General features: G+C 41.4%; 1 protein-coding gene and 1 long non-coding RNA gene across 4 annotated transcripts in view; one reads left to right on the top strand and one right to left on the bottom strand.

Moving 5' to 3' along the window:
- Positions 1-26,494, top strand: part of THRB (thyroid hormone receptor beta) — a 448,771-nt gene that overhangs the window by 340,854 nt on the left and 81,423 nt on the right. For all 3 annotated transcript variants that reach the window (XM_073568345.1, XM_073568354.1, XM_073568358.1), the window contains one exon: positions 21,343-21,406. In XM_073568345.1, coding sequence (XP_073424446.1) covers positions 21,388-21,406 — 19 coding nt within the window. In that variant the 5' untranslated portion in view covers positions 21,343-21,387. The remainder of the gene's footprint in view (positions 1-21,342; positions 21,407-26,494) is intronic.
- LOC141083892 (uncharacterized) overlaps positions 8,921-26,494 on the bottom strand; it is a 32,411-nt gene continuing 14,837 nt past the window's right edge. The window contains exon 3 of the long non-coding RNA XR_012230855.1: positions 8,921-9,226. This is a non-coding gene — a long non-coding RNA (uncharacterized lncRNA). The remainder of the gene's footprint in view (positions 9,227-26,494) is intronic.

Raw genomic sequence — 26,494 nt, 5'->3', positions numbered from 1 at the left:
ATGCAGATTTGCGATTCATCACTGAATATGACTTTCATCCAGTCATCCACAGTCCACAATTGCTTTTCCTTAGCCCATTGTAACCTTGTTTTTTCTGTTTAGGAGTTAATGATGGCTTTCGTTTAGCTTTTCTGTATGTAAATCCCATTTCCTGTAGGTGGTTTCTTACAGTTTGGTCACAGATGTTGACTCCAGTTTCCTCCCATTCGTTCCTCATTTGTTTTGTTGTGCATTTCCTGTTTTGGAGACATATTGCTTTAAGTTTCCGGTCATGACGCTTTGATGTCTTCCTTGGTCTACCAGTATGTTTGCCTTTTACAGCCTTCCCATGTTGTTTGTATTTGGTCTAGATTTTAGACAGAGCTGACTGTGAACAACCAACATCTTTTGCAACATTGTGTGATGATTTATTGTCTTTTAAGAGTTTGATAATCCTCTCCTTTGTTTCAATTGACATCTTTCGTGTTGTAGCCATGAATCATGTCAGTCCACTTGGTGCAACAGCTTTCCAAGATGTGCTCACTCCTTTTTAGATGCAAAATAACGAGCAGATCTCATTTGATGCAGGTGTTATTTTGGGGAATTAAAATTTACAGGGTGATTCCATAATTTTTTCATTAGAATTGAGTGATTCCATAATTTTTCCCTATGCTTGCTTTAAAAAAGTAACCATTACTGACTACCACATTTTTTGTTCTTGATTTCTTTTAGTGGTTCTTAAAGCCAGAAAGTTGCCATTTGAATTGACTTTAGTTTTGTGCCATGTCTGTGATCTGCTTTTTTTCTACAAAATTAAACAACTGAATGAACATCCTCCAAGGCCGATGATTCCATAATTTTTACCAGGGGTTGTATATTGGGGCTTTCGGATGTCATATATGGGCCTTGCAACAATTTTGAGAGTGTCCACAAAATTGTCCATAATGATTGCTTGTGTTGTTGCCTATAGCAACTGATCAGATTCCTATTCAGTTGCCATGTACATTAAACAATATAATCCCCTATTACTCGGTTGCTATGGGAAACTTTCTTCTACAATCGATTTCTCATAGAAACCTAACAATCTTTTCCTATTACGTTACTCAGTGGTGATATTTCAAAGAAGTTGTTTTTTTTCTCTGTTCAGAAAATGAAATGAAGCCTGTTTTCCTCTGTATCTAAGACAAGAGCCAGTAACGCACTGCTCATTTCCCTACTGAATGCCAAAACAAACTGAAAACAAAGTATATTGAAACTCTGACAACATTACAGTACCACAATGGTATCTGCAGGCCGCTCCAACATAATAAGACCCGGCTAGTGCTCGATGTTATGAAGCAGAATTGCTCTCACATGTGGCCGTTCTGTCACACATATACTGAATATTAAGTATTGTGAAGCGCGCGTTGGGGAGGGGGCGCTACCTTACATTTCGGTTAAGTCTTTACTAAATAAATAAGAGCCTATTTTTAGTTTTAGAACTTAACCATACCCAGAACAATCACAATTTCCGCAGGATATGCCTTATTTCTAGATGCAAATCTTCCTCAATGTTGTGAATGCACTTCTTTAAAAGGGAATCTGTCACTAGGATCAACCCTCCTAAGTCATCTAAACAGGCATGTAGGTCATAAAAAGTTGAGTTAAATTAAATATCCTTGATTTTTGCAATCATATGTCTTATTTCAGAAGAAATCCACCTTTTTTTCTTAACATGTAAATGAGCTGTTAAGATCTATGTGCTGGACATAGATCTCCCTGAGAATCTGCCGCAAGAGGTTATTATAAATGAAAGGGGCATTACCAGTGTAGGAAAGCCGGTCAGTCATTACATGTCTAACCCTGATAATGTCCTCTTTCATGTGAACCAAACCTTGAAAGCAGATTCTTGGGGAGATCTATATCCAGCCCATAGATCGTAACAGCTCATTTACATAACAAGAAAAATGTGGATTTCTCTTGAATAAGACATCGGATCACAGATACCAAGGTATTATTTTATTCAACTTTCTATGTCCTACATGTCCATATTGAGGGCTCGAGAGAGTAGATCATAATGACAGATTCCCATTTAAATCATTAAAAAAATTAAATTCGGTGATCAATTTTTCAATATATATTTATAGCAATCAAAGCTCATTTTTTCTATAACAAGACTCCTAATCCACTGTCTAGATACAGATAATATACTTATAAAAAGATAAACCTAATATTTTACAGCTTGCACTCACAAGTAGAGGGAGCAAAAGAGCTTACAGTTTAGCCTTTCAGTTCACTATGTAACAACAGCCAGAAAGAAGCTCTAGTGGCTGTAGACAGAATAATATGCTTGAAATGTATGTGTTAATAAGGGGATGAACAGACATCTGTCTGAGATGGCTTAGAGAATCCTGCATTGAGCAGGGGGTTGGACACGATGACCCTGTAAACTACTTCAAAAATACTGTACATGCAATTGAGAGCTCTATGTCAGGAAAAAAGTTTTTTTTTAAAAGTTCACTGATGCTGAGAACATAGCTCTAAGAAATCCCAACTCACTTGAGCCTTGTTCCCTATAAGACGGCTAGAGATAGTCGAGTGCTGTTCTCAGCTGTCTGAAGCAGTCCCATAGAGAGTGAATGGAGCGGAGCTCTTTAGAGCCCCATTCGCAGGATCAAAAATGTAAAAAATTCAGGCTTAAGTGAAGATAAACCTTATTCAGACATCCATGAATCATGTACGTGTTCTATCCTTGTCTTTTACGGATCATACACATTCCTATTATAGAACAGTTGGTTGCTCAAATGTTCATGGTTTTTGGGGGTTTTTTTGCAGACGTCCACAAAAAATAGAAACTTGTCCATTTTTGATCCAAGTCTTTGATCAAGTCTATGGGCCAGGGAAAACCCACTAATAATCTTTATATAGCGCTAACATATTCCGCAGCCCTTTACATACATTATCATCACTGTCCACGATGGGGCTCACAATCTAAATTCCCTAACTGTAGGTCTTTTGGAATGTGGGAGAAAACCAGGGTACCCGGAGGAAACCCACGCAAACACAGGGAGAACATACAAACTCCTTGCAGATGTTGCTCTTGGTGGGATTCGAACCCAGGACTCCAGCGCTACAGTGCTAACCACTGAGCCACCATGCTGCAGTGTTGTTTGTGTGATGTCAGTGATTACCAATAAACTGCAGACATTTATTCCTGTCTCTATCATCCTTCGATGGCAGCGCAGTTTAAGGGCAGAGTCAGACTTCCGTATAACTCGTGCGAGAATCACATCGTAAACCTCGTCCTGGCTGTTGGCTCTCCTGACCTGAGCTTGATACATGCATAGTAATCCATCACGCTGTCTTGCTCAGGTCAGGAGATGTGCCGGGCCAGTCTGTGCAGTGCGATGCGATTATCACACAAGTTATACGGACGTCTGACTCAGCCCTAACCCATTTTGTCTCCAGTGCTTAGAAAGAGGTAATATGGCAGATGTGTGCAGAGTTTTCAAATTAGAGAGCACTGTCCATATGACTGCAGAACTTTGAGAGAAGCGGTGGCCACTACCTTATAATTTTTCCTGTTTTACAAAATGATGCCTCTGTGAGGTTCAAAATTCATCTTTCAGCCATTGTCATGTAGGGATATTACTTGTTAGGCCTGTTTCACATTTCCGTTTATTAGATCAGTTGAAATCCGCGAAAATGGCGGAAAACGTATCCGACGGCGGCTGGACAGCAACGTGGGGCACCGGACCGGAAAAAAAGAGAGAGAGAGATTCTTCAGCCGCCAGAACGGGATTTAGGGTTAAATTTCCGCCAAAGGCAATTCTTCTGGGCATGCGCAGTGACAAATGCGGATCTGGCCAGCCAAAAAAACGTTTCATTGTCCGTCCTCACATGTCAGCGGACGCCAAAATTTTGGCGGATCCGTGAAAAAACGGATCCAACGGATGACCAAGAAAAATGGCGGATTCTTTTTTTTGCAAAACGGCGGATTTTGACTGATGGAGACAAACGGACGTGTGAAAGAGGCCTTAGCCAATCAGTTGAGTTTTTTTATTACTTTACTACTGTTCCTGCACTACGTCCGATACTCCCCACTAGTCTTCATTTACCTTGGCAGGGCCAGTGGTTGCATAGTAAAAGAAAGTCTTGCAAATGCTATCTGTGGTAGAGACTGCTACCGCCCAGAGACATAGAAAGTGTCTGTAGTGTCACCTATCTGTATATAATCATTAGCTCATGTGAATATTGTTTATGAAATATATCAGTGGAAAATCATCACAATATTATTCTCAGAATAAGTCCCTTTAAGTGTGCCAAAAATACAAAAGATGGGTTGAAGTAAATATCAAATGTCCTACCTTTGACCTACAAATCTGTCAGTAAAACACCGGCTGCCAGAAACCAGCCAGTGGTCAGGATGCTGGACCTTGAATTCTTCTTGATGCACCGCTGCAGAAGCGGAATGCTCCTGATCCAAAAATAACGCGACTCTGAGGAATTGGAGGAACCACTGAGGACAACACAAAGCTCGCTTGCAAGATTTAGAGCCTGGGTGTGATAACATATCCTGTGCTTAAGCACAGGGCTGATAAAGTGTTTGCCAGAAGTAACTTGTTACTGAGCACTTGATAAACTAATCGTTAATGAATGGAATTATTTCACACATTTTTGAGGTGTTTTTTTTTGTTGTTTACTTTTTCTTATTATTTCCTTTAAAGTGTAAAGAAAACAATGCCAGAAAAATGTCATACCTGGAGCAGGCTGCCCGTTGTAAAAAGGCAACAAGTGTAAAATGAACAGATGCTACAGAAAAAAATTAGAACAAACTCACCCCGCGGCAAATTTAGCAATACTTTCTAGTTTTTAGGCCTTGTTTAGATGTAGCGTAAATATTTTTTCTGTTGCTTTTTAGCTTCATGTTTTCTGCAGGGGTCCTCACCAATCTATGTAATAACAATCTTTTTTGGGTTTTGCGTTGTTGTCGTGTTTTTTTATGTGTTTTCCCACATTGTTGCATTTCTGGGACAGATTTGAAGCAGCATTTTCCTGTTTTTTATAGTGCAGACAAGCTTTGATTCTGAATTTAAATACACAACTGTGTTTTTTATATGGTACATACAGTTTCTTACATGCATTTTTACATGTGTAATTTACATGAGTTTTCTTATATCAGTTTTTTTCAGGCTCATCATAGAAGCCTATAGAGGCAAAATGCACCAACAATGCAGCGTCACATTAGAAACACTGGAGATTAATTTTCATGAAATCACACCCACTTTGCAGGGACAGTTAAACACATCAGATTATCTGCATAAATAAAACAGCAGAAAAAAGCGTAACTTTAACACTACGTGTGAACACAGCCTTAAGGCCCCGTTACACATGACGATGTCCCAGCGATCCCACCAATGATCCGACATGATGGGATCGTTGGGTCATCGTTAGGCTGATCGCTGGTGAGCTGTCACAAGACAGCCCCTCCAGCGATCAGGACCAGCGACGCTGGATGCTGGTTTCTAATGTAAACATCGGGTATCCAGGAGCCGCGCGACTCCTGGATACCCGCTGTTTACCTTGGAAACCAGCCGGTTTCCAAGGTAAACAGCGGGTGTCCAGGAGCCACGGCTCCTAGATACCCGATGTTTACATTAGAAACCAGCGTCCAGCGCCGCTGATCGCTGATCTCTCGCTGCCACATGCAGCGATGCGTGCTGGCCAGTGGGAGAGCAGCGATCTAAAAACGGCCCAGGCCGATCGAGCACGATCAGCGATAACCGGCAGGGGGGCCGGTCGCTGATCCCCGTCACACACAGCGATCTCGCTGCCGAGATCGCTGTGGCATCACAAAATCAGCGATCTCGCTAGCGAGATCGCTGCGTGTGACGGGGCCTTAGGCCGGTTTCACATTTGCGCTTCAGGCCGCAGTGACGGCCTGCGCACGGCCACCGCTAAGCCCCGCCCTCTGCCGTGCCTCCGCCGGTAGCTTCGCCTCCGGGCGCATGACGCTGCATGCATCCCCTATCTTTATCACTGAGGACGCAGGCCATGCGCAGTGTGCATTTTTGCGGTGCCTGCGTCCTTTTGACGGTGCGCTGACCAGCGCCAAACGCAACCTGTTGCAATTTGGTTGTGCTCGGCGCACCATCAAAAGGACGCAGGTGCCGCCAAACGCATACTGCGCACGGCCTGCGTCCTCAGTGATAAAGATAGGGGACGCATGCAGCGTCATGCGCCCGGAGGCGGAGCTATCGGCGGAGGCGCGCCAGGGGGCGGGGCTTAGCGGCGGCCGTGCGCAGGCCGTCGCTGCGCCCTGAAGCGCAAATGTGAAACCTGGTTTAGAGTGTTCATAACTTAAACTAGACAAACTTAGAGGGAACCTGTCAAATACAAAAATGCTATTTACCTGCATATATAGTGATAACCTGCATACAAATAGTAAATCATATTTAGCAGCTACAGGGAGAAAATGACGTTTTATTCTCCTTGCAACAGCTCACTTTGAGGGATTGGATGGTGCGGGGGGTTTTGTTGTAACAGTCACTGCTAACTAAGCAGTGAGTGTGCTGTAATCCCTCTCCCTGCACCTGGACTTACTGTGATAGCACTGGAACAGTGAGCGGCTGCAGGAAGAATAAAACCTCATGTTCTCTCTGCAGCCGCTCCTCCTGAGTAACACAATGTACCTGCAGATTACCTCTAAAATTGCGTTTTTGTAGCTGACAGTTTCCTTTTAAATGAGGGAGATTTCTGATTATAAATTTTCCCACTGCGATTTTTTAAGCATGGAGGTACTTTGCACCATTAAGAGCCAAAATGTTACGTAAATAGTGATTTTTCATGCATGTTAATCGGTTTACTTCAATGTTAGAAAAAAGCAGGACAGTAATTCCTCAAATGCCGCCTGTGAATGTAGAATTTCATGTATGTTGTGACTTTTTATGTTTGCATGTGAAGCATGTTTTTATGCAAAAAATACATAAATGCAAATACGTACGCTTTTCCTAGGCTGCTATAATCTTTCTTGAAGATGCAACTTTTTTGTGAATGTTATATAGAAACACAGTCATAAAAAAAGCCACACTTTACACCAAGAGACGTAAAACATTGATAAACCTGGCTTAGGCACTTAAGACAAGAAAATGTTGCAGTTTGCGCAAAAATAAATGTTTCCCAAAATGTCTAATAGTCATGATGAAAGATTGTTTTGTTTTGCTGTGTCAACAGTAATCTGGTGTAAAAGTCTGATAAATCTCCCCCATTGGTTGTGTATGAAAAATAGAAAATCTATTGAGAGCTCTTGTACAGCTCTTCACATTGTGTCGGCATAAATAAGCCGCACCAGCGGCATCTTGCCCTAATCTCTCAGTTTAACCATTGAAATGCCGCAACACAACAGTGGGAAACCGATGGGGGCTGAGGCTGAGCTTCATAGGAGAACATCACACAGACTGAGCTTCATAGGAGAACCGCAGTTTCATGATGTATTGCAGCACATAGTGTAAGCGATCAAACAAATCAAATAAAAAGTGTAGAAAAGTTAATATCGCTAATTTTTTCCCCCTTTAAATATAAGGAAATTGCAATAATTAAAAAAATAAACATATTTGGTATTGTCAGGTCTGAATCTATCAAAAGAGAAAAATATTTAAACCTTAACTTAAACACCTAAAAGAGAAAAAATAAATTGCTATTTTTCAGTTAGTGGAATTTTCAACAAAAATGCAACAAAACAATATCAAACTTCATATGCACCCAAAATTGTATCACTAAGGCTACTTTCACACTTGCGTTATTTTGCACTGCGCACCATGCGAAGTGCAAACACATAAAAAGCGCATCATGAGTTTTTGTGCGTTTTTTTGCGGTTTTGTGCGCGTTTTTTTGCGCTGACGTGCACATTAATATGCGCAGGTCAGCACACCCATAGACTATAATGGGTGGTTGGGTGAAAAAAAAACGCATTGCGTGCGCATGCGTATTTTTGGGGCACGTCGGACGCACAAAAAATGCAACAGAGTGCATGATGTGCGCCGAGCGCACACTACAAAAAAAGCATGCGCATACAAACACGTACAAACGCATGTGTATGTGCACCCATGTAAAGAATAGGAAAAAAAAACGCATGCTTTTTTTGCGCAAAAAACGCAAGTGTGAAACCAGCCTTAAAGGGAATTTGTTACAAGATTTTTGCTAACTCATCTGAGAGTAGCATAATGTAGGGAAAAAGACCCTGATTCCAGCAAAGTATCACTTAGTGTATGGGTGTAGCAATTGTGCAGCAATAAGAATTTTCTCTCCTGTAGATGTAGCAGTGCTCAGAAAGCTGCCCCTGCCACACCACTGATTGTCAGCTTTCTGTGTACATTGTATTGACAGTAAACTGCTAATCTGTGCTGTGGGCGTGGTGGACTAGGAGACATGGGGACTGCTAGTCCGGCAGTCATAATATCCTGCTAATAAAACTGATAATATTGAAACAGCAGCACACAGTCAGTAAGTGACACATCACTGAAATCAGCGTCTTAACCTTTACTTCATAGTGTTCTCAGATTACATAAAAACCTGCTGACCCTTTAAAGCATCAGCTCTAGGTGCAAAAAAACAAGCCCTTAGACAGCTCCAGCAAATAGTTTTTGTTTTTTTTTACAAATTTTAGATTTTTTCAACTATAAAGTAATAAAAAAAACAAGACAATTTCAGTAGCATCATAATTACACCGACCAGGTACCATATTGCCAGGTCATTTTTACCACAAAGTGATTGCTGTAAAAATAAGACTCATGTATTCACATTTTACAGAACATTGTATGGTAAAATGGTGGCCTTCAAAACTTCAACTTGTCCTGCCAAAAAATATCATCTACTCATATGGCTATGTTAATGGAAAAATAACAGTTAAGGCTCTTGGGAGAAAAAGACAGCAGCAAATAAAAGCACAAAAATGAAAAAAAAAGTCATAAAGGGGTTAAGTTAATGTTTTATTAATCTATTTTTACATGAAATAAAGTCAGAAATGTAAAGCAGTCTCTTCTAGTTAACATGCTGAACTGATTTGCTCAGATTACAGTGGATAATGTGAAGTCCTATAGATATTTTCCTGGTAAATTAATTCTATTTCATATTTAGAACAATCAGTGAGAAATGTCCTGTATTGCCACTAGGTGGAGCAGTTTGTATATATCTTTTCTGATTCTTTTCCAGGAACCTTGGAATCACATGCTGTATAAGCCAGGATGTCAGATAGGCGGGAAGCGCAGCGCTGAGAAGATATCATTATTTATTATATAAATGGCAATATATATACTTAGAGAGAAAGGAAGGAAGGGAAATGAGAAACATGCAATTATTATAAACATAAGACATTATTAATACTATTATTGCTTACATAAGTAAATCAGGTATATGGCGTTCATATAAATACTACTGCCATACACTCTATGCATAAATAATTACTTCATATGCACAAATAATGCAACACTTAATAGTGGACAGTGACACACACATAATGCCGATATATACTGTACATACATCAACAACATATAACCATTAAAGGGATATTTCCACAAAAGTTAATATTAATCAATACATTTTGGAATAATAATAAGTTCCACAACTGAATGTGTTTAAATAAAATGTTCCTGTGCTGAGATAATCTTATAAATGTGCCCCTGCTGTGTACTGTGTAATGGCTGTGTCTGACCATCAGGGATATGGTCTGATCATACCACAGTATAATAATCCCCATAGCATGAAGCCCCTAAAGTTCCCCATACCCAGTATGATGTCCCCATAGTTCCTCCACAGACAGTATCAGGACTCCCACATTCCCTGACTCAGTATAATGGCCCCTACCCAGTATGATATCCTGCACAGTCCCCCACTCAGTATGATGGCCCCAATTCACTATGATTCCCTACACAGTATCATCACTGCCACAGTCCTCCTCTCAGTCTTCAACTCAGTATGCCGCCTCCCACAATCTCCACTGTCGGTATGATGGCCCACAGTTCAGTTTAATGGCCCCCACTCAGTATGATGCCCCCACAGCCCTCAAACAGTATGATGTCCCCCCCTGTCACCCACTCCGTATGATGACCCCAATTCAGCACTATGGCCCCTGCTCAGTATGATGCCCCCCACAGCCCTCAAACAGTATGATGTCCCCCCCGTCACCCACTCCGTATGATGACCCCAATTCAGTACTATGGCCCCTGCTCAGTATGATGCCCCCACAAGTACTGAAATTTAGAAATCAAAAAAGAAATAAACACTACTCACCTAGCCGCGTTCCCACAGCACCATGCTCCAATCTGTGCAGCGTGGGAATTTAGACGCTAGGCCCCCTGACTCATGGGCACCATAGCGGTCCTGGGGTCTGCTGCCATGGACAGTACACCCCTACATACTGCATATATATTGATAACCAAAAAATGCAATATCACCTGTAATATGTCTGTATGACAGAGATGTATTATGCATGGTTGCACGTACAGTGGGGAAAAAAAGTATTTAGTCAGTCAGCAATAGTGCAAGTTCCACCACTTAAAAAGATGAGAGGCGTCTGTAATTTACATCATAGGTAGACCTCAACTATGGGAGACAAACTGAGAAAAAAAAATCCAGAAAATCACATTGTCTGTTTTTTTTTTAATTTTATTTGCATATTATGGTGGAAAATAAGTATTTGGTCAGAAACAAAATTTCATCTCAATACTTTGTGATATATCCTTTGTTGGCAATGACAGAGGTCAAATGTTTTCTGTAAGTCTTCACTAGGTTGCCACACACTGTTGTTGGTATGTTGGCCCATTCCTCCATGCAGATCTCCTCTAGAGCAGTGATGTTTTTGGCTTTTCACTTGGCAACACGGACTTTCAACTCCCTCCAAAGGTTTTCTATAGGGTTGAGATCTGGAGACTGGCTAGGCCACTCCAGGACCTTGAAATGCTTCTTACGAAGCCACTCCTTCGTTGCCCTGGCGGTGTGCTTTGGATCATTGTCATGTTGAAAGACCCAGCCACGTTTCATCTTCAATGCCCTTGCTGATGGAAGGAGGTTTGCACTCAAAATCTCACGATACATGGCCCCATTCATTCTTTCATGTACCCGGATCAGTCGTCCTGGCCCCTTTGCAGAGAAACAGCCCCAAAGCATGATGTTTCCACCACCATGCTTTACAGTAGGTATGGTGTTTGATGGATGCAACTCAGTATTCTTTTTCCTCCAAACACGACAAGTTGTGTTTCTACCAAACAGTTCCAGTTTGGTTTCATCAGACCATAGGACATTCTCCCAAAACTCCTCTGGATCATCCAACTGCTCTCTAGCAAACTTCAGACGGGCCTGGACATGTACAGGCTTAAGCAGTGGGACACGTCTGGCACTGCAGGATCTGAGTCCATGGTGGCGTAGTGTGTTACTTATGGTAGGCCTTGTTACATTGGTCCCAGCTCTCTGCAGTTCATTCACTAGGTCCCCCCGCGTGGTTCTGGGATTTTTGCTCACCGTTCTTGTGATCATTCTGACCCCACGGAGTGGGATTTTGCGTGGAGCACCAGATCGAGGGAGATTATCAGTGGTCTTGTATGTCTTCCATTTTCTAATTATTGCTCCCACAGTTGATTTCTTCACTCCAAGCTGGTTGGCTATTGCAGATTCAGTCTTCCCAGCCTGGTGCAGGGCTACAATTTTGTTTCTGGTGTCCTTTGACAGCTCTTTGGTCTTCACCATAGTGGAGTTTGGAGTCAGACTGTTTGAGGGTGTGCACAGGTGTCTTTTTATACTGATAACAAGTTTAAACAGGTGCCATTACTACAGGTAATGAGTGGAGGAAAGAGGAGACTCTTAAAGAAGAAGTTACAGGTCTGTGAGAGCCAGAAATCTTGATTGCTTGTTTCTGACCAAATACTTATTTTCCACCATAATATGTAAATAAAATGAAAAAAAAAACAGACAATGTGATTTTCTGGATTTTTTTTTTTCTCAGTTTGTCTCCCATAGTTGAGGTCTACCTATGATGTAAATTACAGACGCCTCTCATCTTTTTAAGTGGTGGAACTTGCACTATTGCTGACTGACTAAATACTTTTTTTCCCCACTGTACATTTGCCTGAAACACATAGTCTTACCGCATGTATCATAGCCTAATATGGTGCCCTATGTGTCTTTCACTTCCTGCCTTACTGTTGTGTCGTGAGCCAACAATTTACCTAGGAAAACTCATGTAAAACTGTTAAAAATGCATCAAAGTTTTTGCTCAACTCGTCATTGTGCAAAAATGTTGCAACGTTTCTGTTAGGAACGGCGGAACGCACTAAATAAAAATAATAATAAAGTGCGTTCGCCGCTCGGGATCCACCGTGCAGTAGGTGATATAACCGCTGCTAAGAGGTGGCAGGAGCAACATGGCGGTAATGCGCACAGGGTTAAACTTCACCCAGGTGCGCAGGCAATCTCAGTTAATTCACAGAGATGCCAAATAAGTACAAACACAAAAGGCTGAGCCTGTTGAGGTCACAGTACTCAGTAAAAACGCACACAAGGTATCAGGTCACAGGAGTAGCCCAAGATGCCGGCACTACGTCAGTCTAGACCTACCATGTGCGGAGCATTGCAGCTGCGGACGCAAAGGGGCTGCTACTGCAGCGCGGCGTGGACACTGCCGCTAAAAGACAAAGGCAAGGCGCAAGCGCAATGTCGGACGCTAGCAGCTGTGGATGTTGCAGCAGAGGACGCTGGCGCTGATTCTAACTCAGTCCCTAACCACATGCGTAATATCAGAGGGAAGGGGTTTTATAATGAGTCATTCACCAGAATCATACATCCGTCCTCATACACACAGCAGCAAGTAAGTCTATACTAGCGCATGGCGGAACAGCCATGCGCTCCTTTTATAGCAGCCGGGACCTTCCGCAAGCTTCCAGATCTCTGAGATGGACCAATGAGATCTGGAGTGGGACCTGAGCACATGACTACCGATCTCCAATGGGAGATCGTCCCATGAGCATGCTCAGTAGGAGGACAGAAGGACTTAGCCTCAGGAGAGATTTGCTGCAAGGCAATTTCCGCTGCAATCTCCTCTGCAGTAGATAAACAGCAGGAGACTGCAGAATGTGAGGGTCTGGATCCCTGCGGAGTATACGCAGAAATCTGACATCTAACAGTTTCTTGGCCCAATAAATCCATAGTAATTTATACCACAAAAGTGTCATAAAATATAGCAGAACTGAATAGAGCACATTTCTGTACATTTGCGCACAACAGATGAAAGCAAATGTCTTAGAGGCAACTTATTCCAGCGTTTGCACCAAGACTGGAATATAAAACGCCAGTCTTTAGTTTTTCCTTTAGTTTTCCAATACTGAAAGGGAAAGGAGTTGTTTGCTTTGGCCAACCTATTTTTATATATATTACTAGATGGTGGCCCTATTCTAATGCATTGGGTATTCTAGAATATGTATGTAGTTCATTTATGAAGATTTAGGAATAATGCAATGAATACACAGGATTTTCCAGGTAAAATATATACATTATCATTAAATGTTATTGCTCATAGAACTTAATACAACTGCAGGAGATGACCCGCGGCAACTGTCGGGAGATCAGCGGCTAGTGCCACAGATCTCCCAACGGTAGGGGTGGTGTGCGTCGTTCGAATTCCGCGCCAATTCACGGCCGGACTGCGCCTGTCACTGATTGGTCGCGACTGGCCGGAAGCAACCAATCAGCAACGCGGGATTTCCGTTACAAACAGACAGACAGAATTAGACGATTATGTAGTAGGTTGGGTCATTCGACTTCAAAAATGGATTGTAATTCGAGACAACCTCTTATGGCCAGAGCAAAGAGCAGCAGTTGCCAGGGCCATGTGTCACTCTGGAGGAAGTATTACTTGACCATTTTCTGGTTTCACTGGCCATGTATAGTAGGAGTATTATATAGTCCCCACAGCTTTATGGCAGCCATGTACAAGCAGGTCCAGAACTATTTGATAGAATCTTCATGATTTGGGCTCTACACGATGCTATTTTGGATTTAAAATGAAACAACTGAGATCCAATTGAAGTGGAGACTTTCAGGTTTAATTAAAGGGGTTGAACAAAAGTATACTGTGAAACGTTTAGAAATTGCAACCATTATTCCACAAACCTCCTCATTCAGAGGCTCAAAAGTAATTGGACAAATTAACTTTCCCATCAATAAAATATTCATTTTTAACACTTTGTAGAGAATCCTTTTCAGGGAATGACTTGCCTGAAGTCTGGAATCCATGGACATCACCAAACGCTGGGTTTCCTCCTTTGTGATACCTTGCCAGGCCTTTACTGCCACTGACTTCAGTTTTTGCTTGTTTGTGGGTCTTTCTGCCTTCAGTTTTGCCTTAAGAATGGGAACTACATGTTCGATGGGGTTGAGATCTAGTGGTTGACTCGGCCATGGCAATACATTCCACTTTATTGAATTAAAAAACTCCTGTGTTGCTCTTGCAGTATATTTTGAGTCATTGTTTATCTATGCTGTAAAGCACCATAAAAAAAACCTTAATGCATTTGTTTGATTCTGAGCAGAAAGCATCGCCCTGTACGCTTCAGAATTCATCGGCTGCTGCTGTCCTCAATCACATCATCAATAAACACTAGTGACCCAGTACCATTGGGAGCCATTCATGCCCATGCCATCACACTTGCCTCCAGTGTCTCCTTCCCGTCATTCTAGTACAAGTTGTTCTTAGCTTCATCTGTCCAAACAATGCTTTTCCAGAACTGGGTTGGCTTCTTTAGATAATTTTTGGCAAAGTCTAATCTTGCCTTTCTATTTTTAAGGCTGATTAATGATTTGCACCTTGTGGTGAACCCTATGTGTTTGCTCTCATGAAGTCTTCTCTTTATGGTAGACTTAGACTCTTAAACACTTACTTCCTGGAGAGTATTCTTCACTTGATTAAATGTTGGGAAGGGCTTTTTCTTTACCACCACTGTTGTCTTCCATGGATATCCAGTCTTTTTTGAGTTCCTAACCTCACAAGTGCGCTCTTTTGTTTCCAGAATGTACCAAACTGTTGATTTGGCTCTCAACATTTCTGCTATCTTTCTGATGGATTTCTTTTTTTTAAGCCTATTAAGGGTCTGTTTCTCTTCCATTGAAAGCTCTTTTGACTGCATGTTGTGGGTTCACAGCACAAGCTTCCAAATGTAAATGCCACACTGGGAATCAGCTCAAGACCTTTTAGCTACTTAATTGATGATGAATTAGTAAGGGAATAGTCCATGCAGTCCATTAAAGAGCTTTTGAGATAATTGTCCAATTACTTTTGGTCTCCTGAAAAAAGCGACAACCACATATTGACAAGCTATAATTCCTAAACCCTTACTCTTGTTAATATGTGACTACCCTCAAATTAAAGCAGAGCATCTGCACTTCAAGCCCATATTGACTATATACACTCACTGGCCACTTTATTAGGTACACCTGTCCAACTGTGTGTTAAGACTTAATTTCTAATCAGCCAATCACATGGCGGCAACTCAGTGCATTTAGGCATGTAGACATGGTCAAGACAATCTCCTGCAGTTCAAACCGAGCATCAGTATGGGGAAGAAAGGTGATTTGAGTGCCTTTGAATGTGGCATGATTGTTGGTGCCAGAAGGGCTGGTCTGAGTATTTCAGAAACTGCTGATCTACTGGGATTTTCACGCACAACCATCTCTAGGGTTTACAGAGAATGGTCCGAAAAAGAAAAAAAATCCAGTGAGCGGCAGTTCTGTGGCCGGAAATGCCTTGTTGATGCCAGAGGTCAGAGGAGAATGGGCAGACTGGTTCGAGCTGATAGAAAGGCAACAGTGACTCAAATTGCCACCCGTTACAACCAAGGTAGGCAGAAGAGCATCTCTGAACGCACAGTGCGTTGAACTTTGAGGCAGATGGGCTACAGCAGCAGACCACACTGGGTACCACTCCTCTCAGCTAAGAACAGGAAACTGAGGCTACAATTTGCACAAGCTCATCGAAATTGGACAGTAGAAGATTGGAAAAACGTTGCCTGGTCTGATGAGTCTCGATTTCTGCTGCGACATTCGGATGGTAGGGTCAGAATTTGGCGTAAACAACATGAAAGCATGGATCCATCCTGCCTTGTATCAACGGTTCAGGCTGGTGGTGGTGGTGTCATGGTGTGGGGAATTTTTTCTTGGCACTCTTTGGGCCCCTTGGTGCCAATTGAGCATCGTTGCAACGCCACAGCCTACCTGAGTATTGTTGCTGACCATGTCCATCCCTTTATGACCACAATGTACCCAACATCTGATGGCTACTTTCAGCAGGATAATGCGCCATGTCATAAAGCTCGAATCATCTCAGATTGGTTTCTTGAACATGACAATGAGTTCACTGTACTCAAATGGCCTCCTCAGTCACCAGATCTCAATCCAATAGAGCATCTTTGGGATGTGGTGGAACGGGAGATTCGCATCAGGGATGTGCAGCCGACAAATCTGCGCCAACTGTGTGATGCCATCATGTCAATATGGTCCAAAATCTCTGAGGAATGCTTCCAGCACCTTGTTGAATCTCTGCCACGAAGAATTGAGGCAGCTCTGAAGGCAAAAGGGGGTCCAACCCCTTACTAGCATGGTGTACCTAATAAAGTGGCCAGTGAGTGTATATAACTGTATCTTGAATCTGTTTTGGCATATTGCTAAAATGCCAGTACTTGCGTGTCTGTCTAAATATTTCTGGACCTAGCTGTATATCTTAATAAGGATTTTTTTATGTGCCATGTATCTGACCTTACATTTGATTTAATATCAGAAATCCCCTTTACATTTTTAAGCCCTTTTTTCCTTCAGAAAACTGTAATAATGCATGTAAAGACATGTAAAAGCGTAATAAGTTATGTGAATACTTATAGCCAATATTTCAGTCTATACACTTTGTCTTGCAGACAAACATGAGGCAGGCAATTTGAGTTGTTTGACAGAGTGTTTTTCCCTACAGTAACTGTATTGTATATATTTTTTTCCTTGAAAATGTCCCAATCAAGTTTGAATTTCCCTTTTTGCTCTGTAATTGTAAGATGTCAGTTCTGAGGTGAAATGTTGACAGTTGCAGTTAAACTATTCAAAAATACTACTAAAATGCATCAAGTTAGAAAACTCAAATACTACGGACACATTGTGTTAATAGTAGCTCTGAAATGGTAAAAATCTACTGCAACTAAAATAATAAAAAACCAAAAAGGCTCAAATTTAAGGAAAGTATTAAAATATTTACTTTAAAGATGAAGCTGGTTCCCATGTGCTATGTGTAACATGGACAGTTTGTCACCACTGAAGTTTTAGGGGGTCATCGATTGCAGGATACCTGTATGATGTTCCTTTACAAGCGCTCAACCCCTCTATTGATTTTGAATAATTTTTTTACCTTCTTTGTTAAAAGAGTTTTACCATTCTTTAAGGTTATAGCGTGCTGCTACAATGTGTCGTCATCTTATGATCGGTGGGCGTTGGGACATCTAACAATCCTGAGAATGAAGGCAGTGTAGCACTGATGTAGCGCTGTCAATTTCACTGTTTTCCCCCTGAGTAGTGGCACCTCATCTTCCCACTTTACAGGGACCTGGAGGGTGATTCCATTCAAGTCAGTGAAACTGACGGCAGGATAGCAATTTGTCTGGTAGCATCTCTCTACAGAACAAACTTATCCATTTTTAGGATCGGTGGAGTGCCATAGGTCAGACCCCAACCAAGGTCCATTAGGTTCCTTCAAGGTGGCCATCATTTTTATGGGAAATAAAGCGCTGCATGGTACATCTGGGACATAGTATCCTTGGGACACTTACAACACAAATTTAACAACTTATTTCTCTTGTCTAAAAGCCCCAATACACATTATACAGATGTCAACCGATAGTCTAATGCAGGGGTGGACGATCAATTTTTCCAAGGGGCCACATGAGAAACCTTGACTGTTGTAGAGGGCAGAACCAATTGATTGAAATTATTTCTGCTCAGTATTATTATTAAGATTTTAATTATTATAATTATTTTATATTAATATTAACTGCATCACTTAATATTGAGAATTTAGAGAATTAAGTATGCCGACATCCCCATATATGCCTTATGAGCCCACCACAGCCCCTGTATACCGCAAGAGCCCACACACAGCCCCCTCTATAAAGTTATGAGCCCACACATAACCCCTCTATATTTAGTATGAGCCCTCAAATAGCCCCCTTTATACAGTATGAGCCCCCACATAGCTCCTCTCTCTATATTATGAGCCCACACATAGCCCCCTTTATACAGTGTGAGCTCCCACATAGCCTCTCAATATACAGAATGAGACCCAACATAGCCTCTCTATATATAGTATGAGTCCCCACATAGCCACTTATAATAAGTATGAGCCCACAGATAGTCTCTCTGTATACAGTATGAGACCCCAACATGGAATCTGTATATACAGTATGAGTGCCAATTAGCCTCTCTACATACAATATGAGCCCTCACAAAGCCCCCTATATATAGTATGAGCCCCCACATAGCTTCCTATATACAGTATGTTTCCCAACATAGCCCCTTATATATAGTATGAGCCCCAACCTAGCCACCTGTATACATTATGAGCCCTACATAGCCCCTTATATTCAGTATGAGACCCAATATAGCATCTCTATGTACAATATGAGCCCTCACATAGCCCCCTGTATACAGTATGAGTCCCCACATAGCTTCATATATGCAATATGAGCCCCCAAACAGCCACCTGTATATAGTATGAGCCCTGCATAGCCACTTGTATACAGTTTGAGCCCCCACATAGCCTCTCTCTATATATAAAATAAGTCCTCACATAGCACCATATATACAGTATGAGCCCCCACCTAGCTTCTCTATATAAAAAAAATGAGCCCTCACATAGCGCCGTATATACAGTATGAGCATCCACATAGCCTCCTATATACAGAATGATCACCCACGTAGGCATCTTTATACAATGTGAACCCCCACATAGCCTATCTATATATAATATGAGCCCTCACATAGCCCCTATATACAGTATGAGCCCCCACTTAGTCACCTGTATATAGTATGACCCCCACATAGACTATATATATACAGTATTAGCCCCTACGTAGCCACTGGTATACAGTATGAGCCCCCACATTGCCTATATATAAATATATATAAATAAATATATATACACACATTATGAGCCCCCACATGCAAACATCCCATACACATATGAAAAAATAAAACAACACATACTCACTCCACTCCCTTTTCCCCGGCACTTTGCTTTGGTCTCCGGCGCACTGACTCTCTGCAATTCAATCCTTTGTTCGATTTGCACATTTTTTACAGATCCATACACATAGAAACATAATATCAAACAGGTAAATACTGTGAATTAGGGGAATTTATTAAAATGTTGGCACCAATTTTCTGGCTTAAAAAGTCATCATTTTTGTTGTAAAAAAAACTGACTTTTGCAATTTTATGCTGCTCTCAAACCTTTGAAAAAGTGAATGAACACTGCCCATGGTTAGCCATGCTAAAGGTCTAATGACAGTAATGACCAGTGATATTGATTTTGGGGGCTCACTGTTCAGCTATATGGAATATTTTTTTTAGAGTTGAGCGAATTTATTCTGATTCGGTTGCCGAATCTGATTTTGACATATTCGTCTCATATTGTTACCCTATTCTTGCCGAATTTATGTTTGATGATCGATTTCGAACATATTTGGTAATTTCTACTCCCATTGACTCTAACGACGTTTGGCTGTGTTCAACGAATATTGCAAAAACAATATTTGATGCCGATTGTATTCGGACCCAAATCCGAACAAATTCGCTCAACACTATATTTGTTCACCATTTTTAAGAAATTTGTCTATGATTATATATAATAATAAACTGGGTATTTTGTTAAATGAATGATGAGATGCTGCTTTTGCCTGTACATGTTGCATTAAAGGGATACTCTCAAGTTGTCACTTGAGCAGTTTACTACAATGCAATCATGTTACAGTCTCCTTACCTCCTGGTCTCTGGCAGGACGAGCTCTCCCCCATTGAATGAATGCTCTGGTGAATAGAGCTGTATCATTAGTGGAACTATAAAGCTCAGCACAAGTTCTGCCGTACCACATTCAGCCATTAGTGGTTTGTACTGAGTCTACCCTGCTATTGCTGCATATACACATAAAGATAACAAGGTATTAGAACAAGCACACAGGTCCAGACAGTGAGAGCAGAGAGCCTTGAGGGTGCTTTCACACTGCGTTCATGCACCCATTCGTTGGCCCCGTCTTGGCTTACGTCCAAACCCTCTGCAAAATGGGGTTCAGACGCAATCCCCGACGAGGCCAATGAACGAGTACCTCAACGTAGTTTGTAAGTACCTTTAGGAGACCTGCTGTAAATGCTTCTACTCCCTCTCAGCCAGGTACTAGAAGCCAGGCTCCATGGAAATGAGCAGTACGCTATACAAGATAAAATCTCTCATTGCAGGAGAATGACAGCAGATAAAGAAAAGCAAGCCAGATGCAAACTTGCTTATTTTCATTGTCTAACTAATTAAAGCAAGTTAAAGAAGTTGTCAACTACTTGGACAACTTCTTATCATACCCCTCACTTGGCCACGATAAAATAATCTCGTTTATACTCACCTCTCATGCTGGTGCCATTCCCGCAGGGTCGGCACTTGCTCTCCTGGAACTTCCATGCTGTTGTTGTGACATGTTATGTGCCCAATCAGCGCATGCGTCGCTGTCCCTGCCTCCTGTCAAAATGAGCATGAAGAGGAAGTCCGAGATCAGCTGCAGGCTGGACTTCCTCTTCATGTTTGATTTGTCCAAAGACAGGGATAGTGATGCCAGCGCTGATTGGGCACTTGTGTCATGTGTCACAACAACCACACTGAAGCCCCGGGAGAGCGAGTGCCGACACCAGCACGGGAGGTGAGTATGGGCTTTACTATTTTATGGGGGTCAAATATTTTAACTAAGAAGGTGTTTTCCACTACTAGGACAAGTTGTTCTAGATTGAAATATTTGTCTCCCATAAATACTTGAGAAAACTTCATTAAGTGTACTTTAACAATTATTGCTCATCTTGGGAAATTGGGAGGCCAATCCCTGCATTGCGGCCCCCCAGGGGATTCACTTGTCCTCCTGTGGGACAGTCCGAGGCAGGATAGAAATACTATATTCTGAGCCAAATTTATCAAACATTGAGCCAAAAATCAGCAATGCTGCCACAAGCAAAACAGTTGAAATATTACTCTCATGATGAATTTCTCCTATATTTAGTTGAAATACACGACAATCAATAGAGCATTGTTTCTGATTCATTTCTTTTCTATCCTCAGGTTACTTGTGATGCTTAGAAGAATGCACAGATCCACCTATCCATAATGCCTAGCAGCATGTCAGGTATGTTCACAGCTTTTCCATTGGTTACATAGTAGTCTTGAGAAAACAAATTCACAGGTCCCTAACTAGGAGGTCCAGCATGATGTTATAATTGCGATGTGACGCATGAACAACATCATCCAGGGGTTCACGAATCAGAAGAAGCACGGGGGATTCTGGTATGTAGAAGGGGATTGGCAGGGCTCATGAGTCATGACCAGACCTGCATCCTGCAAATCTTTTTGTTCAACTCTACTACATACAGGTGTTTCTCACAAAATTAGAATATCACCAAAAAGTTAATTTATTTCAGTTCTTCAATACAAAAAGTGAAACTCATATATTATATAGAGTCATTACAAACAGAGTGATCTATTTCAAGTGTTTATTTCTGTTAATGTTGATGAATATGGCTTATAGCCAACAATAACCAAAAAGTCATTATCTCAGTAAATTAGAATACTTTATAACACCAGCTTGAAAAATGATTTTAAAATCTGAAATGCTGGCCTACTGAAAGATATGTTCAGTAAATGCACTCAATGCTTGGTCGGGGCTCCTTTTGCCTCAATTACTGCATCAATGCGGCGTGGCATGGAGGCGATCAGCCTGTGGCACTGCTGAGGTGTTATGGAAGCCCAGGTTGCTTTCTTAGCAGCCTTCAGCTTGCCTGTATTGTTGGGTCTGGTGTCTCTCATCTTCCTCCTGACAATACCCCATAGAGTCTCTATGGGGTTAAGGTCAGGTGAGTTTGCTGGCCAATCAAGCACAGTGATACTGTTGTTTTTAAACCAGGCATTGGTACTTTTGGCAGTGTGGACAGATGCCAAGTCCTGCTGGAGAATGAAATTTCCATCTCCAAAAAGCTTGTCAGCAGAGGGAAGCATGAAGTGATCTAAAATTTCCTGGTAGACGGCTGAGCTGATTTTGGTCTTTATAAAACACAGTGGACCTGCACCAGCAGATTACATGGCTCCCCAAACCATCTATGATTGTGGAAGCTCCACACTAGACCTCAAGCAGCTTGGATTGTGGCCTCTCCATTCTTCTTCCAGACTCTGGGACCTTGATTTCCAAATGAAATGCAAAATTTACTTTCATCTGAAAACAACACCTTGGACCACTGAAAAACAGTCCAGTTTTTTTCTCCTTGGCCCAGGTAAGACGCTTCTAGCATTGTCTATTGGTCATGATTGGCTTGACACAAGGACTGCGACACTTGTAGCCCATGTCCTGGATATGTCTGTGTGTGGAGGGTCTTGAAGCAATGACTCCAACAGCAGTCCACTCCTTGTGAATCTCCCCCAAATGTTTGAATGGCCTTTTCTTAATCCTTTCAAGGCTGTGGTTATCCCGCTTGCTTTTGCCCTTCTTTCTACCACACTTTTTCCTTCCACTCAACTTTCCATTAATATGCTTGGATACAGCACTCTGTGAACAGCCAGTTTCTTTAGCAATGACTTTTTGTGGCTTACCCTCCTTGTGGAGTGTGTCAGTGACTGCCTTCTGGATGTCTGTCAAGTCAGCAGTCTTCCCCATGATTGTGAAGCCTACTGAAACAGACTAAGGGATCATTTTAAACACTTAGGAAGCCTTTGCAGGTGTTTTTTGTTAATTATTCTAATTTACTGAGATAATGACTTTTGGGTTTTCATTGGCTGTAAGCCATAATCATCAACATTAACAGAAATAAACCCTTGCAATAGATCACTCTGTTTGTAATGACTCTATACAAATGGGTTTCACTTTTTGTATTGAAGAACTGAAGTAAATTAACTTTTTGATGATATTCTAATTTTGTGAGAAGCACTTGTAGCTATTGTATCATTAATTACTAGGATTAATGTGCCTCCTTTTTTCTAGCTAGAACAAGTCTTGTTTTTGAGAATAAAATATTTCTATTATTAATAAAGAAGTACCGTAGCTTCAAGTAAAAAAGAATTATTTCAGCTTTAAAAAAGAGCTTTGATTACGGTCTGTTATTATAGATGAGGAAATGAATAATTTTACCTTTCTCTGGAATTTACTGAATTTCAAATTTGTCAATAATATACTTAGGAGAATCTATTAGCTAACTATTTTCTTACATTTTCCTATGACAAGTCTCAAGCAGATTATTTTATGAGTGTATGCCAATAGTCTAGGAATTACTCACTGATTCAACATTTAGACATGCATTTGGCAAAGAAGTGCTGTCTTCTGCTATTCATTCTTTAGCTCCACATTCTAGATGTTTTGTGCTCCCGTCACTTACTTGTTTCTATATTGTAACAGATATTCATTTTTTTCATGACAAAAATTGTACCTTATTTCACCCAAATATCAGTGAGCAGGTACAGACAATCATAAAGTCTGCTATAGCATGCCCTGCCTATTAATTGCGCTGAATTCCACATTTCCATGACTATGATCTCTATTCCCTTTGGCTTGTTCTATGTACAGTAATAAAATCTTCAGCTCCAGTGATGCCTCTTCGCTGTTAGTTCTTGTCTTTGATGATAGGCTGTAGTGACGTCACAACTACGGCAAAAGTTACTGCTGTAGCTAAGCACTGAGGTCAGCGCTCTTGTGCTGACTTCATCGGCATCCCACTGAGCCAAGTGATTGGCTGCAACGTTCACATGCTGCAGCTGCTCACCCTGAGCCAAGTGATTGGCTGCAACGTTCACATGCTGCAACTGCTCATACTGAGCCAAGTGATTGGCTGCAGCCTGCCATCAAAGCCAGAGCAACAGCAGAGGTGCCACTGGAGCAGTGGAAAGTGAGAATAGCTAATTTTATAAATTTTTACAAGAACATTTCGATGGGAGTACTAACCTTATTCATAGATAACCACAAATCCTCTGCATCAGAAATTATGGCCAATGTATAAAAAAATGTAAATTCAAATATAACAGAGACATTCTGCAATCATTTATTTTCAGTGCTAGTTGTACAAAATGTATCAGTATGGGGGACATTATATAGCAGATTTACTGTTCAGCTTATAGCTGAAATATATGCACACCAGTATTTTCTCCCTAATAGGAATTAATGGGAACCTGACAGGTGATACATGCTGCCTGATCAGTATGATATTGGCTACGTACATTTGAGTTGGAAAATGCTTCGGCATTTCGGTGAATGGCATACTTTTAAACAGGTGGGTCCCCGGCGGCTTCTGCCCCTCCATTGCAGTGACTCACAGGTTTTTACATATACACATGGATGCAGGGAGAGACCAATCGCTCTAGGGTAGTTGGGGGGAGGGAACGCCGGTAGGTCCCTCCTCTCTCACTAGTCTCCCATGCAACTTGGTCCCCGGTGGCTTTTAAACTATGTTTTTCTTTGAAACGCCACAGCATTTCAGAGTCAAACATATCTAGCTGAAAACATGCAGCAAATGCCTGTACATGCTGCCTGTAGATCGGAGGCATATATCAGCTGCCAGGCTTCCTTTAATACAAATCAAACACTAACATATAGCTACTAGGATTACAACTTGGTCCTAAAAAAGCAGTTTCGTGCAGCCACAGTAAAAATAGAAACCTTTGGCTGCTGGACTGTAATGAAAAATCTGTTCTTGTTCTCAGAACCATAAATGGTGAAGACTTTGAGTTGTAAAGGTTTTCTTTATTTTGTGAAAATTATGTATTTCAGACCTCAGGGATCATGTCTTGCTGTCAGTATGTAGATGTTCTGATGTACTCTACAGTAGGCTGATAAGGAGCCCATTTAGAGGCAGTTCACTAGGTTGTTGTGCAGAGAATATATAGGCTTGATCCGCATTCTCATCAGCTTTTCTCTGGGATGAAACTAGAAATCCATAAGTTGCACTGTGTTTGTGTATTTAGCTTAAAATATTTTTTCTTCATTTTTCACAATGTACATGTTAACGGGTACACGGATGCAACAGCGCAGACAATGAGGAGACAGTGGTACTTAACAAATAACTATTTATTTAGCTAACACGAATACATACAGTGAAGGAAAAAATTATTTGATCCCTTGCTGATTTTGTAAGTTTACCCACTGACAAAGACAGGAACAGTCTATAATTTTAAGGATAGGTTAATTTTAACATTGAGAGAGAGAATATCAAGAATAAAATCCAGAAAATCACATTGTATAAATTATATAAATTTATTTGCATTTTGCAGTGAGAAATAAGTTTTTGATCCCTCTGGTAAAAAAAGACCTAATACTTGTTGGCAAAACCCTTGTTGGCAAGCACAGCAGTCAAACATTTTTTATAGTTGATGATGAGGTTTGCGCACATGTCAGGAGGAATTTTGTTCCACTTTTTTAGCTACTCCTTTGTTACCTTGGCTGTATGTTTTGGGTCATTGTCTTGCTAGAAGACCCAGCCATGACCCATTTTTAATGACCTGGCGGAGGGAAGGAGGTTGTCACTCAGGATTTTACGTTACATGGCTCCATCCATTGATGCAGTGAAGTAGTCCTGTGCCCATAGCAGAGAAACACCCCCAAAACATAATGTTCCAACCTCCATGCTTGACAGTGAGGATGGTGTTCTTTGGGTCATAGGCAGCATTTCGCTTCCTGAAAACATGGCCAAACAGCTCAATATTTGTCTCATCTGACCACAACACCTTCTCCCAATCACTCACAGAATCATCCAGGTGTTCATTGGCAAACTTCAGACGGGCCTGCACATGTGCCTTCTTGAGCAGGGGGACCTTGCGGCCACTGCAGGATTTCAGACCTTGACAGTGTAATGTGTTAACAATGGTGTTCTTGATGACTGTGGTTGTAGCTGCCTTGAGATCATTAACAAGTTCCCCCCCGTGTAGTTTTAGGCTGATCTCTCACCTTCCTCATGACCAAGGATACCCCATGAGGTGAGATTTTGCATGGTGCCCCTGATCGATGTCGACTGACAGTCATTTTGTATTTCTTGCATATTCTAACTATTGCACCAACAGTTGTCTCCTTCTCATCCAGCATCTTACTTATGCTTTTGTAGCCCATTCCAGCTTTGTTCCGGTGTATGATCTTGTCCCTGACATCCTTAGAAAGCTCTTTGGTCTTTCCCATGTTGTAGAGGTTAGAGTCTGACTGATTAATTGAGTCTGTGGACTCCTTTTATAAAGATGACTATGTAAGACA

Source organism: Dendrobates tinctorius, unplaced genomic scaffold, assembly GCF_039654945.1.
Source record: "Dendrobates tinctorius isolate UK_male_01 unplaced genomic scaffold, ASM3965494v1 ptg000005l, whole genome shotgun sequence".
Lineage (NCBI taxonomy): Eukaryota > Metazoa > Chordata > Amphibia > Anura > Dendrobatidae > Dendrobates > Dendrobates tinctorius.
Note: the sequence above shows the minus strand (reverse complement) of the source record. Positions and strands in the feature narration are given on the sequence as shown.